Consider the following 15,367-nt stretch of genomic DNA (forward strand, 5'->3'; position numbering starts at 1 on the left):
TAGCCGTTTCTCACTTTCGCTCTTTACAAACTGCATCGAAACAGTTGGTCTGAATGAGGGTAAAAGGGATGTGTCCAAGAGTCCTTCCTATCTGCTACCAAAACTATTTTCCTGGAATTGTTTTGGTCAACAATGCAACTTTGCATTAGACCGATTCTGCCCTCTCCACCAATGAAATGTAAGGAGTGGCTCTGTCAGACTGATGAGAAGTAAAATATTTGAAATTGTATGGCCTTTTCAGTCACCAGCATGAAAATAAGAAATAATCGATCACTGCTTACCATTCCCACATTTTAAAAACTTAGCTAAAAGCAATGGCAAGGCGATCCCGTGGTACTATTTTGAAAAAAGCCATTGACTTGAAATGTTAACTCTGTTACTCTTTCCACAGATACTGTGTGACTTGCTGAGTATTTTCTGTTTTTATTTCCAATTTCCAGCATCAACAGTATTTGCTATTATCGAAAGCCAAAATAATTAGCTTTCAACCTGTTCTTTTCCCTCATTTTTTACTTTATACTTTTACAGTACTCTTGGAAACTTGTGCATCCCACTGATAAGTACTCCAATAAAGACTGTCCAGATAATGCAGAAGAGTACGAGAGAGCAACAAGATACAATTACACAAGTGAAGAAAAGTTTGCACTTGTTGAGGTGGGACATTTGAGAATTAACATTTTCACCTGTTTGTTTTGAAAAGTTTTATCCAGTAATGGAGTCCAGGATTTCTGATGTAACGGGTTATAACATGTAAAGTGAAGGTTTCCTGTGGTGGAACCATTTCATACCTGAAGGATTTTTGGTAGTCTCTTGGTTCAGTTGGCCCTTATTCCCAGACTAAAAGTGCAAAAAAAATGACAGCAGCGTTCAATTTCTTTGAGGGTTCTTTTTGAGAATTTCTCAAGGGCTACTGTTTGATTTACATGAGCTCTTTGAAGGTAAAGCTGATCTAAAAATGTAAGTTAAGAGACCAAACTATTCTTGAAGTAGGAGTGGGCAAACGCTATGTGCACCCCCATTAAAAGACATGAAAGAAATAAGAGACTTGATGCTGGGCAAGTCATCATGAATCTTAACAAAATTTAAACAGTGTTCCAGCATCCGACTGCCCCCCCACAATGGACTCTCAACTTTTCTACCATCAAAGTTTTTTCTGCCCCTACCCCAGATCTCTCCACTTTAAATTAATTTAAACTAATTTATTGGGCAAATATAAACGAAGCAAAATATTTGAAAGTATTCAACTTTTTTTAGTTTGGCAATTGTTGTTCCAGCAGTAGTTCACTCGAAAGCCAGGCCCAGGAGGGCGGTTTTAGAAGGAAAAAAATATAAATTTTTGATAGGTTGGGAATTTATGTGCATAAATAAGTAAAATAAGCTGCGAGTGTGAGAGTGAACAATTCTGCCGTTTTCTCATACCCGCTCTTGTCCTGAGAGGCCTCCTCCTTTCATTAATTCTCCCTCTTTTCTTTTCCGTCTCTCCCTCTCTCTATCTGCTCTCTCTATCTGCTCTCTCTCCTCTTTCCCTCCACTCTCCTCCCTCTCTCTCCCTTCCCAGACACAGCCAGAGCCTCTTTACCTGCAGTGGTTCCACTGCCACCTTGACCTTGCTCTCTCCTCCGGATCTGCTGATGTCAGTGCTGAGATTCCGTTTCTCTTTTATATTGAAATAAGATTGTTGCAACTGGGAGATGAGTGGGAAGAGAACTGTTTACTCATAGATTCAAAAATAGACCCACCTCAGAACATTCTTCATGGCGGCTGCTAGAAACAGCCATCTCAAACCCCTGTTCCCTCCTCAATTTAAAAAAAACCCCCCACACAACTCTGAAAGGACTTTAAAAAATAAATAATTCCAAAGGAAGGGGAGAAAAAGGGTTAACTATTCATTGACTTCCAATTTCTGATGTTCTGCCCGGAAGAGAATTATTTCCAACTATTTCTCTCTCTAACTTGTTTTAATTCTACTCCCTCAGGGGCTGGTTTAGCACAGGGCTAAATTGCTGGCTTTTAAAGCAGACCAAGGCAGGCCAGCATCACAGTTCAATTCCCATACCAGCCTCCCCGAACAGACACCGGAATGTGGCGACTAGGGGCTTTTCACAGTAACTTCATTTGAAGCCCACTTGTGACAAGTGATTTTCATTTCATTTCACTTCCCATGCTTGCTGCTGCAACTCTTCCAATCACCGGTTCCTTCCCTCTGATTGATGCTGCTCCTCTAATCAGAGAATCAGCCTCTGGCGGAGCAACAAGAGTGGGAAGGTTGGGAGCTGTGATTGGAGAAGCTGAAGCAGCGAACATGGGAGAGACAGAATCTGTAATTGGAGAAACAGCACCTCACAAATTCTGCCTCTTCCATGCTCACTGCTTCCCCGTTCAAACTCTGCATTATTTTTCCACTCAACTAGAGAGATGCCTGTGCCTGGAATTGTTCAGCCCTGTTTGGAATACAAAGCAGCCATAATATAAAGCAAAATGTACCAAGGCGACCTCTCTTGGATTTTGTGCAGACAAGTACACCTCCCGTTCCCATGTATTTTAAACACGATGTCAGCCTCCACATTTTGAATGGCTGTTGCATGCCCAGCATTCCTGCAGCTCCAGGTTAGAATATCTTCAAATTACATCTTCTGATTATAACTGTAGTTGGAGCGGCATATTGGTGCAGTGGTTAGCACGGCACTGCGGACCCAGGTTTGATCCCGGCCCTGGACCACTGTCCATGTGGAATTTGAACATTCTCTCCATGTCTGCCTGGGTCTCACCCCCACAACCCAAAGATCTGCAGTGTAGGTGGATTGGCCATGCTAAATTGCTTCTTAATTGGAAAAACATAATTGGGTACTAATAGAAAAAAGACTATGACTATAGTGCCTTATTATGGCTATGGTGCATCTTGCCCTCAATCAACCATTGACATGCGAGTTGAGAGTGGCAGCCCATGGCATTGACTGAATGGGACATCAAGGAGCCGTAGGAAAATTGAGGTTGATGGGAAGCAGGGGCAAGTTCTCCACTGGTTTGTATACCTAGTACAAAGGAAGATGGTTATAGTTGTTGGAGGTTAATCATTTCCGCCTTGGGGAAGTATCCTAGGCCAAACCATCTTTAGCTGCTTCATTAGCGGGAATGTTTGCAATGTTCAGTACCATTTGCACCATTTTCAACTGGCTCAGATATCGAAACAGTTCTTGTCTGCATCCAACTGAACTTGGACAGCATTTGGTTTTGGGCTGATAAGTAACATTCTCATCTCTCAAGTGCCAGGGAATGACTATCTCCGACAAGAGGGAACCTAAATATCCTCTCTTGACATTCAATAACACCAACTTCGCTGAATTCCTCACTATCAACGTCCTCGGGGGTTACCATTGACCAGATTGGCTACGAGAATAGGTCCGAGGCTGGGTCTTCTGTGGCAAGAAACTCCCCTTCTGACTCCCCAAATCCTGTCCATGATCTGCAAGGCGCAAGTTAGAAGTTAGCTCTATCTGAAAATAAAAGGCAAAAGTGATTTCTAGCATATGCACAGCAGGATGTATATTTTCCATGGAATTAACTTTCCACATTTTGAAGTGTGCATGTAACAATTACAAAGGCGTTGCAAAACCATCTTCATTAATGTAAAGTGCACTTTTGCTCATATTGAAGGTGGAATTAATTTTGTATTTGCTGCACAAACTTCGTTAAAAAAGTGATAATGTTCCAATACAGCTGCCTGAAAGCAATTTAAAAACTATTACATGACTGGCTTTACAGAGCTGACAATAGCAGCTGAAATTGCAGCTTAATTAATGAAAGAAAAATATTCACTTGGGAAAAGGCTGCATTACCTTGAAAAATTAACATCATGAATTGCTGATAGACAAGTTATTTTTATAATCTGAAGATTCTTGAATGATGTTAGCAATGAGCGAACTGAGTTTGGTTTGGATAAATGTCTGGCCTTGAACAGGAAAATAACAGTTTTGTCGTGGTGAAGTCAATGGGTGAAAAAATAAATTGTCAAAATTTGACTAATTAAACTGCATTTAAAATTGGATTCTATTCTGTGCTGATTGTAAGCGAATAAAAAGCATTCTTGAGATGAAAATGTCCAGCTTGGAATCAGAGTTTTTGACTCTTCCAATATTTCTACACAATTTAAAAACAGCATTCTAATTTTTGTATTTAAAAAGAAATGTTGGTTCAGCAAACGTAAACTTGACTTATGTGTTTGGTGTTGCAGGTGATCGCAATGATAAAAGGACTGCAAGTCCTGATGGGCAGAATGGAGAGTGTCTTCAATCATGCGATTCGACACACCATTTATGCTGCACTCCAAAACTTTGCCCAGAAAACACTTCGTGAGCCTTTGCGGCAGGCCATCAAAAAGAAGAAAAACGTGATTCAGAGGTTTGTCTAAATTGTTCATTAAATGTGTTAATGCTCCTTTTCACCAGTTTTTCTTTTGTCCCTCGAAGAAAGTGTTACTTTATGTTGATGTCAATCTAATAAGCAGCTGTAATAAGCAGTAGTTCTCTGTTGGAAATGCAGGCAGTCGTAGGTCAATTAGCGTACCATATTGCATAAGGAAATTGCTAGAATTCATTATTAAGGAGGTTATAGCAGGATACTTAGAAAATCATAATGGAATCAGGTAGAATCAACATGGTTTTGTGAAAGGATAATTGTGTTTAACTACTTTATTCGAGTACTGTAAGGAATTAGTGGTTAGCACTGTTGCTTCACAGCACCAGTGTAACACTAGACAACACCATTTGTCATAGGCTTGTATGTGGACTCCGCAAGGAAGCTATTCAGAGAAAGCTATTTGCTGAAAGCGCCTTAACTCTTAAATTGGCAGTAGAAATTGCCACGTCAGTGAAACTCACAGCAAAATAGGCTTCACAGATGGGAGCTGGAGTGAAGATCCATAAGATGGAGACTGCCAAGAACAAGCATGCAAGAGGACAACCATGCAATAGATGGACACAAGTGGGGACACTCAGCTGGAGGAGAGAAAACAAGTGCAAGAACTGTGACAAAAAGGGCCAGGTTACCAAAGCATGCTGGACATGGCAAACTTCACCAGCACCTAAGATGCATGTTATGGCCAGGGTTTAGAGAACCCCAAAGTGTATCATGGAGTTCACCTGACCCACAACATTTAATAGATTGTGGCATGGGGAACACATGGCCCACTCTACAGGTGTGGTACAGCAGAAATGGAAAAGTATTTTTTAAAGCAAAACAATGTTTATTCTATGAACTCGAGTTAACCTTTTTAAAACTTACAGTGAACATCTTAGCAACCATTAATTCAAATAAAACTGCCAAAGACTAGAACACTAAGTAATCCTTTAAGCTTTCCTTTTAACAACCATAAGGCTTAAAAACAAAACCTTTAACAGAAGCACAGCAGATTAAAATCACTGCTGAGAGCAGTTATTAGTTTTAAATCACCAAAGAATCAATTTACAGTCTTTAGATTACAGAGAGTCATACAGCTTCTGCTGTGACTGCAGCTATCCAGCTCTGAAAACGAAACTAAAACACACCTTGCAGCAAACAGCCTAAAACGAAAGTAAAAAGCTGACAGACAGCCCAGCTCCACCTCTGACATCACTAATAAACACCCATTTCTTAAAGGTGCATTTCTTAAACACCCATTTCTTAAAGGAGCTCTCATGACGTGCTAAAGAGAAAGAAAAGCTAGTAGTTGAGTCTACAAGAGGTTAGACTATGTTCAAGACTGCTGAGGAAATGATGTACCAGGACTTCAACAGCTGAAACTCACCGCTTTGTTGATACGGGTAGATCCACAACATTTCTGGTATTCCCAAAATTTTGATGGTAACCAAGTCAGAATGGAGTGGATATGGGAGAGGCTGTATAATTGATACCATAGACTATAACCAGAAATTAAAGCACCTGCCATTGAATCAATCAAATGTTATATCCTACGGACATGCGCACAAGAGAACATACCACTAAAAGGATACATTATGGTAAAAGTGGAAGTAAGTGGACAAGTTGCTTCTCCATGTGGTTTGGGGGGACTTTCCTGCTTTATTCGGTAAAGCATGTTTGGGAAAAATAAAACTCCACTGGGGAGCGTTGAATCAACTGGTTGATTGGGGGGAAAAAAGGACCTACAGCGATTTCTGGAAAAATATAAAAAGGTGTTTGAAAACTCACTGGGTTCAATGACAGGAGTTGAAGTTCAACTCAAAATTAAGCCAAACGGTACGACAAACTGTCTCAAGGCCAGAAACCTACACCATTAGACCAAAAGTCGAAGAAGATCTCGAAAGACTAATCCAAACAGGAGTCATTGAACCAGTTACTACAAAGGGCCTCACGACGCCGAGGTCCCAGGTTCGATCCTGGCTCTGGGTCACTGTCCATGTGGTGTTCGCACATTCTCCCCTTGTTTGGCTGGGTTTTGCCCCCACAACCCAAAGATGTGCAGGGTAGGTGGATTGGCCACACTAAATTGCCCCCTAATTGGAAAAAAAAGAATTGGGCATTTAAATTTATAAAAAAAGTGATTGGGCTGCACCAATAGTTACTGTACTAAAACCAGATGGTTCAGTAAAGGTACCTGGAGATTTTAAGTCGACTATAAACCCCGTTTTGTGCACAGATCACTATCCAATGGCGCTTATTGAATACTTGTTTGCTGGACTTCCTGCAGTGCAGAAATTCAGTAAAGTAGATCTATCACCGGCATATTTACAAATGAATGATGCTCCAAAATCACAATCATTACACACTATCATGACACATAAAGGTCTGTTCCAATACAGGCGACTTCCATTTGTGATAGCATCTGCACCCACTTTTTCAGTGGTCTGTGGATTAAATTCTGAATGGGCTAAATGGTGTACAATGTTATCTGGATGATATCCTCATAGGGGCTGGTTTAGCACACTGGGCTAAATCACTGGCTTCGAAAGCAGACCAAGGCAGGCCAGCAGCACGGTTCAATTCCCATACCAGCCTCCCCGAACAGGCGCCGGAATGTGGTGACTAGGGGCTTTCACAGTAACTTCATTTGAAGCCTACTTGTGACAATAAGCGGTTTTCATTTCATTTCATTTTCACCAGCTCAAGTAAACAAGAACATTTGAAGAATTTAGAGGCTACTCTGAAACGTCTACAAAGCCGTAATCGCCGAGGAAAAAAGGAAAAGTGTGACTTTTGCAAGACATCCATGAGTTACTTGGGTCACATCATTGATAAAGATAGCTTGCATAAGGAACCAAAAAAGACGATCGGAATCTTCGAAGCATCATGTCCTCAAAATATGACACAACTGAGGTCACTTCTGGGATTAAGAAACTAAATTTGTTCAGTAATGCTATTTAAGCCATTATACACATGTGCCAAACTGGCATGGCACTGGACAAAAGAATGAAAGTGGGTATAAAGAGGTAAACAAAGCCTGAACAAACGTCCGAGCTATAGATTCACTACAATCCCAAGATGAAGTTTCAACTTGTTTGTGACGCAGTGCCCTATGAGGTTGGCATAGTTGTCTTGCACATAATGCTCTCAGAAGAGGAGTGACACATAGCATTTGTTTCACGAACTCTTCCTAGCACAGAAAGAAATTACGCTCAGTTAGAAAGAGGCCTTGAGGATCATATTCAGAATAAGAAGGTTTCGTCACCACCTTTAAGGATGAAATTTTACACGCTTGACAGATCACTGACCCGTGATGACAATCTTCAGGCCGTATGAAGGTATTCCTTTAGCAACTAGTAGGTTACACACCTATGATATTCAATTCCACAGGCCGCTGAAAGGGGCAACACAGGTGGAGAAGGTAGTCAAGAAGGCATACTGCATGCTTCCCTTCATTGGCCGGGGCATTGAGTATAAGAATTAGCAAGTCATGTTGCAGCTGTATAGAACCTTAGTTAGGCCACACTTGGAGTATAGTGTTCAATTCTGGTCGCCATACTACCAGAAGGATGTGGAGGCTTTAGAGAGGGTGCAGAAGAGATTTACCAGGATGTTGCCTGGTATAGATGGCATTAGCTATGAGGAGCGGTTAAATAAACTCGGTTTGTTCTCACTGGAACGACGGAGGTTGAGGGTCAACCTGATAGAGGTCTACAAAATTATGAGGGGCATAGACAGAGTGGATAGTCGGAGGCTTTTCCCCAGGGTAGAGGTGTCAAATACTAGGGGGCATAGGTTTCAGGTGCGACGGGCACGGTTTAGAGTAGATGTACGAGGCAAGTTTTTTACACAGAGGGTAGTGGGTGCCTGGAACTCACTGCCGGAGGAGGTGGTGGAAGCAGGGATGATACTGACATTTAAGGGGCATCTTGACAAATACATGAATAGGATGGGAATAGAGAGATACGGACACAGGAAGTGTAGAAGATTGTAGTTTGGTCGGGCAGTATGGTCAGCACGTGCTTGGAGGATCGAAGGGCATGTTCCTGTACTGTACTTTTCTTTGTTCTTTGTTCTAATATTGTAAATTGAATGAACATATGAATGCTGATCCTTTGTCAAGATTACTGTCACAAATTAAGCAAGAACCTGAAGACAATTTCATCAACATCCTATATTTTTCACACGTGGATAATGTACCTGTGACTTCATCTCAAGTACAGAGGCACACTAGAACCGACCCAGTGATGGGGAAGGTTATGGACATCGCTCGAAAAGGAACAATGTACATGTACATCATATAAATCCAGATCTCAAGCCCTACATTACAAGAAGACTTGTTGACAGTCCAGAGTGGAGTTTTATTATGGGAAATTCAGGTGATTATTCCTCGGTGCTTGCATAAAAAAAATCCCCCAAATCCTTGACCAGCTACATGAGGGACATGAGGACTTCCTCCAGGTGCTCCGGTTTCCTCCCACAAGTCCCGTAGGGGGGGCTGTTGGGTGAATTGGACATTCTGAATTCTCCCTTGGTGTTACCAAATGGGCTGGAGTGTGGCGACTGGGGGATTTTCACAGTAAATTCATTGCAGTGTTAATCTAAGTCTACTTGTGAAAATAATAAAGATTATTATTAGGAATGGCCAAAACAGCCATGGCAGAGAGTGCACATATACTACGCTGGTTCAATTGAGGGATACATGTTTCTGATAATTGTAAATGTACATTCTATATGGGTAGGAGCAGTGATTAAGAAATCCACAACAGCTGAACAAACGATTGGGGAGTTGGATAAAACATTTGCAAGATTTGGTAGATAAGAGCAGGTCATAAATGATGATGGCACACAGTTTACACAAGGAGTTTGGAGACTACTTAAAGGGAAATGGTATTGTAAGGTTCCTTCCTGCTTTTTACCTGTTTATTCACTGTTTCGTCCCTTATTTCCCCTTTTGTTTTTTGCTGTTACATTTTTGGATTATGGATGGTTTGTGGACATGTATCTTTGAGGCAGCCTGTGCCTTTAATTCAAGCAGAAGGATCCAGAAGGCTGTGCTGATTTTAAATTAGTTATTGCAGACAGATCAGCACTGATGACGAAGATTGGCCAACTTAAGTGGTGACTCGTTTTGATTGATTTGGCTGGCGGCAAATGAATTGGCCCAAAAGGCTGTGCTCTGCTTGGTAACAGTTGGTGATTGGATATGATCCCACTGAAATGTTTCAGAGCTTCAAGGGTTGAGTTTTGGTTTCAGTTTGACTCCTGAGGTAGAACTGCTTTCCTCTCCCTCTCTGTTTTTCTCCAGTAAGGCGGTGTTTCTGAACTGGCAGGGAGGCTGGATGAATCTTTGTACAGGAGGACCATCACAGGCTGTACCAGCAGAGCCCAGTACCGACCAACTCTTTCTTCAGAAAAGACTGGTGTAGACTGACCAACTCTCTCTTCAGAAAAGGCAGAGCCCAGGAAATAAACCACAAACTGAAAGCAGAGTTCGATGTGAAGCAACGGGGCCTCTCCAGGGAAAACTGTAGTCATACATTTTTAAACTACAGAGACGATCAGTATAATCTCCAAACCAAGCATCAATTGGCATGCTGTGAGGATACTGTACTAAAGAACCACCATTGGAAGGAAAGACTCATATCTTTTGACCACCATCCTTATTTCCCCCCCCCTCCCCCAAGTGTTTGTCCGTCCTGTGTCTGTGTGTGTGGGTAAAGGCTGTGCCTACTTTAAATTAGTGATTGCAGACAGATCGGCAGCAATGACGAAGTTTCGCCAGCTTCAGTGATGACTCGGTTTGGGATAGTAGGTTAGCTTGTTATCCCGTTGCATTCACTGCCTATTTCACCATTATTCCTGTTATAAATAAACAGCAGTTGTGTTTCAACGTACAAATCTGGTGACTGTAATTATTGGGCAGCCAAGGACCAAAGATTTCGGGTATTTATACAAGAATTATTGGTTAATTCAGTTGGGTTGCGACTCCGGGACGAGTGCGGCTGGAACTGACCGCGCACTTGTCCAGGGTGTTGTAGCAGCATACAGAAATCAAGTGGGCTCTGTCCTACTCGTCCTCAAATGGATTGGCCGACCGATTCATACGGTACTTAAACCCCCGTTAGGCATGGTTCAAGATACATTGTCAAAACAAATAACTTCCCAATATCATACCGAATCACTGCACACGCAACGACAAGAGTTCACCAGCAATGCTGCGTTTCAAAATAAAGGTAAGAACAAAGTTTGACCTTTTGACACCACCTGATACTTCAGAGATTGTCAAATAACATCAACAAACACGGATTGCCAGGAGAGAACAAAACTCTAAAAAGTGTATTTACTCAACGTGAACAAGTGCAAGCAAGAAGCTACACTAAAAATGAGAAATGGGTACCTGCAGTTATCCTATCAAAAACAGGTCCATTATCATGCACCATACAGATGGACGATGAGCGATTTTGGTGACATAATACCAACTACTAGCTTCACAAAGTTGAATCGTTGAAACTTCCCAGGAAGTATTTCCATTGGAAAATCTAAGCAGTGATAGAATTCCTACTGTGCAAAAGGAGGCCATTTGGCCTCAAAGAGCCAACCACCCTGCCTATCCTTGTAACACCAGTTAACCTGCACATCTGTGAACGCTGTTATACAATTTAGCATGGCTAATCCCCTAATCTGCACAATTTTGGACTGTGGGATGAAACCGGAGGAAACTCGCGCAGACACGGGGAGAATGTGCAAACTCCACACACACAGTCACCTAAGGCCAGCATTGAACCCACATTCCTGGATCTATGAAGTAGTAGTGTTAGCCACTGTGCCACGCTGTGACACTTCTGAACAGAGACCAAACACGGAGAGAAATTCAGATCCTATTTCTGAAGAATCCTCATCACCATTGGAAATGGACACTGAAGTAACTTCACAGAAAGTATTATCGACAGAAGAAAAAGAAGGCACTTATAAGATTCTCAATTAGCCAGATTCCAGAACGTCAAGTACAACCCAAAAAAAAATAGATGGTGCCTGAGAGGCTGTCTTATATATTTTATATATATATATATATATATATACACAGGAAACAATGATGTAAAGAAATGTATCTAATGTTAACTGGTTCTGTTTAAACTTTAGGACATTTTTTGTATGGGACTAAAGTAAAGGGGAGGGGTGTTATGCATTGAAATAGTACATTGCTGCTGGTGGAACATCACGTGACCTGTAGTGACATCAGCAGAGTGTTTGCGCGGGCTTTTGTTTGTTTTCCATTTTGGACTTGTATGAAGCAACATCTCCAAGTGTGTGGCACCTTCATACTTTTTCTCTTTGTGGCGACTTAAAAAATATAACACCGAAGTCCAGCCACCAATTTCCACAATTATATTAAACAATGTCTTCAGCACTGCGGTGATTTCTCACAAACCTTAGCGTTACTGCAGATTCGTTCTCATGATCCAATGCCTTTTCAACTCTCTTTGACTTTCCTGAACAGTAATCTGTTCTGTTTCTCTGTTTCCTCTGTTCCGTTAACTCCAGACTTCTTAGAAACTGCTCTTAATTTCTCTAGTTCCCTTAACAAGCTGAACTTCTGGTTTCCGGCCTCTGTTTTCTTAGCCATTAGTCCATATGGTAGTTTCTAGAAGGCTGAGAGAAGATGTTCCCTCTTTAGCTTTCTAAAACTACCTTACACAAGGCTTAAAAGGGTGGACTCTGGAGGAATTTCCTTTTCCTGCTGAGATTAAAACGAGGGGACACAGGTTAAACATAATATGTCGCCCTTTTAAGACAGGGACGAGAAGATTTTCTTTCCTCTCAGAGGGTCGGTAGACAGTGAAATTCCAGTACCGAGAAAGCTGTAGCATTGAATTTATTCAAGGCTGAGTTAGATGGATTCTGGGAGGGCAGACAGGAAAGGGGGGTTGAGATCATAATCAAATCCGCCATGACAGAGTAAGGTTGAAAGGGCCAAATGGCTTACTCCTGCTCCAGAGGCTTGTGTTCTGTCTGATACAATCTCATTTTCTTTTGGTTTGCTCTCTGTCGGAGAGTACAGAGACACCCTTCTGCATATATTAGACATAAATTTCCCACACCTTGCACCACAGAGACTACTACAAGAACAACTAATTAATCTAAAATTAGACTAAGAATTGAGGACTGAGTACTGTTGTTTTCAGAAGCTGGGACATGGAATCCCCAGAAGTGTCAGTACAGGGAATATCTCACTCGAGTTTGATTACTATTGCAATCTAGGACACTAATCTGAAGTTGAAATAGTGCCATGTATCTGGGGGCAGCATAGGAAGGCTTGCATTGCATTTGGCCGCATGGTATTTATAACCTAGGAGTGTTTAATATGATCGCGAGTAAGTGGGGATACACTTGCTCAACCTTGGCCACCCTTGATGAGCATAATATTGTCATTAATCTTTCAAAATCATAATTCAGCTGATTTACTGACCCAAGCTCCAGAGATGACAAAGGAAAATGTCAATGCTGCTCGGATATTTGCTGAAGATATGATTCAAGATCAGTAATTTATGTACAAATAGAAAATGGCGTAAAAATAGAACAGGATAGGAACAGTCCCTTCGGCATTACAAATCTGTGCAATCATGATGCCTCTCTAAACTAAAAGAGTCTACGTTCCAGGGTCCATATCCCTTAATTCCCATCCTAATCATGTATTTGTCAAGATGCCTCTTAAACGTCTCTATCAGATCTGCTTCCTCCACCTCTCCCAGCAGTGCGCTCCAGCACTCAGCACCCTCTGTGTAAATTAACTTGCCTCGCACATCTCCTAAACTTTCCCCCTCACACCTTCAACCTATGTCCCCGAGTAATTGACTTTTCCACCCTGGGAAAAAGCGTCTGACTTACCACTCTGTCCATGCCACTAATAATTTTGTAAACCTCTACCAGGTCACCATTCAACCTCTGTTGTTCCAGTGAAAACAATCCAAGTTTACCCAACTTCTCATCGCTAATACCCTCCAGACCAGGCAACACCCTGCTAAGCTTGTTCTATACCCTCTTCGAAGCACCTGCATCCTTCTGGTAGTGTGGTGACCAGAATTGTACACAATATTCCAAATGTGGCCTGACCAAGGTTCTGGACAGCTGCAGCATGACTTGCCAATTTTTATTCTCAGTGCCCTGACTGATGAAGGCAAGCATGCCGTATGCCTTCTCGACTAACTTATCCACCTGCGTTGCCACTTTCAGTGATTTGTGGACCTGTATAGTCAGATCTCTCTGCCTGTCAATACTCCCAAGCGTTCTGCCACTTACTGTATAATTCCCACCTGTATTAGAACTTCCAAAATGCATTGTCTCACATTTTTCCGCCTGAGTCTCCCAACAGATCTATATCCTGCTGTATTCTCTGACAGTCCTCTTCTCTATCCACAACACCAATCTTTCTGTCGTCTGTAAACTTATTAATCAGATCAGCTACATTTTCCTTCAGATCATTTATATATACTACAAACAACAAAGGTCCCAACACTGGTCCCTGCAGAACACCACCAGTCACCCCCTTCCATTCAGTAAAGCAGCCTTCCGTGCTACCCTCGGTCTTCTATGACTGAGCCTGTATCCATCTTGCCAGCTCACCTTTGTTCCCTCCTGTATGACTTCACCTTATGTATCAGTTTACCATGAGGAACCTTGTCAAAGACTTTACTGGAGTCCATGTGGACAACATCCACTGCCCTCCCTTCATCAATCATCTTGGTCACTTCCTCAAAAGGCTTGATCAAGTTGGTGAAACATGACCTCCCCTTCACAAAACCATGCTGCCTAATTTCCAAATGTGAGTAAATCCTATTCCTCAGAATCTTCTCCAATAATTTCCCTGCCACTGACGAAGGTTCACCGGCCTATAATTTCCTAGATTATCCCGGCTACCCTTCGTAAACAAAGGAACAGCATTGGCTATTCTCCAGTCCTCTGGGTCCTCCATGTAGCAAATGATACAGAGATTTCTGTCAAGGCCCCAGCAATTTCCTCCCATGCCTCCCTCAGTATTCTGGGGTTTATCTCATCAGGCCCTGGGGACTTATCTACCCAGATTATTTACACACCCTTCCCTAGACCGTTCATCCACCAAGTCCTTCTCTTTGATGCAAAGTACTCATTTAGTACCTCGCTCATTTCCTCTGGCTCCACGCATAGATTTCCTCCTCTGTCCTTGAGTGGGCCAACCCTTTCCCTGTCTACCCTCTTGCTTTTTATGTACATATAAAATACTTTGGGATTCTCCTTAATCCTGTTTGCAGAGGACTTTTCGTGACCCCTTTTAGCCCTCCTGACTCTATGCTAAATTCCTTCCTGCTTCCTTTACGTTCTTCAAAGGCGTTGTCTGTTTGATCAGCCTTGTAGACCTTATGAATGCTTCCTTTTTCTTTTTGACAAGGCTCATAATCCCTCATTATCCAAGGTTCCCAAAACTTTCCATACTTATCCTTCATCCTCACAGGAATGTGCCGGTCCTGAATTCTAATTAACTGGCATTTGAAAGGCTCCCACATGTCAGATGTTGATTTACCCACCCCCAACCTAAATTCTTCAGTTCGTGCCTAATTTTGTTGTAATTAGCCGTTCCCCAATTTAGCTCTTCACCAGAGGCTGGAGGAGTTGTGGAAAGTGTTTGCAGACCCAATTTCAAAGATTTTGCTATGGTCCTGGCACACTTCATTGAATTGTTGCCTGTTAGCCTGATTTGTGATGCCTCTGGATATGGTATTGGAGCTGTTATCTCCCACACACTTCCTGATGGCAATGAAACGCCCATTGCATATGCCTCAGACACATTGTCCAAGGCAGCACAAAATTATGCCTAAATTGAGAATGAAGCTCGAGGACTAATCTTTAGAATTAAAAAGTTACACCAGTGGGTATAAATTCATCTTAATTACAGACCACAAGCCTTTAACCTCGTTGCCTAGTCTGAAGTCACAAA

At 42.0% G+C, this 15,367-nt stretch overlaps 1 protein-coding gene across 1 annotated transcript in view; it reads left to right on the forward strand.

The window, feature by feature from the left end:
• Positions 1-15,367, forward strand: part of cyfip1 (cytoplasmic FMR1 interacting protein 1) — a 189,018-nt gene that overhangs the window by 46,149 nt on the left and 127,502 nt on the right. Inside the window, exons 9-10 of the mRNA XM_038819028.1 lie at positions 529-654; positions 4,232-4,398. Coding sequence (XP_038674956.1) covers positions 529-654; positions 4,232-4,398 — 293 coding nt within the window. The remainder of the gene's footprint in view (positions 1-528; positions 655-4,231; positions 4,399-15,367) is intronic.

This window comes from Scyliorhinus canicula, chromosome 14 (assembly GCF_902713615.1).
Source record: "Scyliorhinus canicula chromosome 14, sScyCan1.1, whole genome shotgun sequence".
In the NCBI taxonomy this organism is placed as follows: Eukaryota; Metazoa; Chordata; class Chondrichthyes; order Carcharhiniformes; family Scyliorhinidae; genus Scyliorhinus; species Scyliorhinus canicula.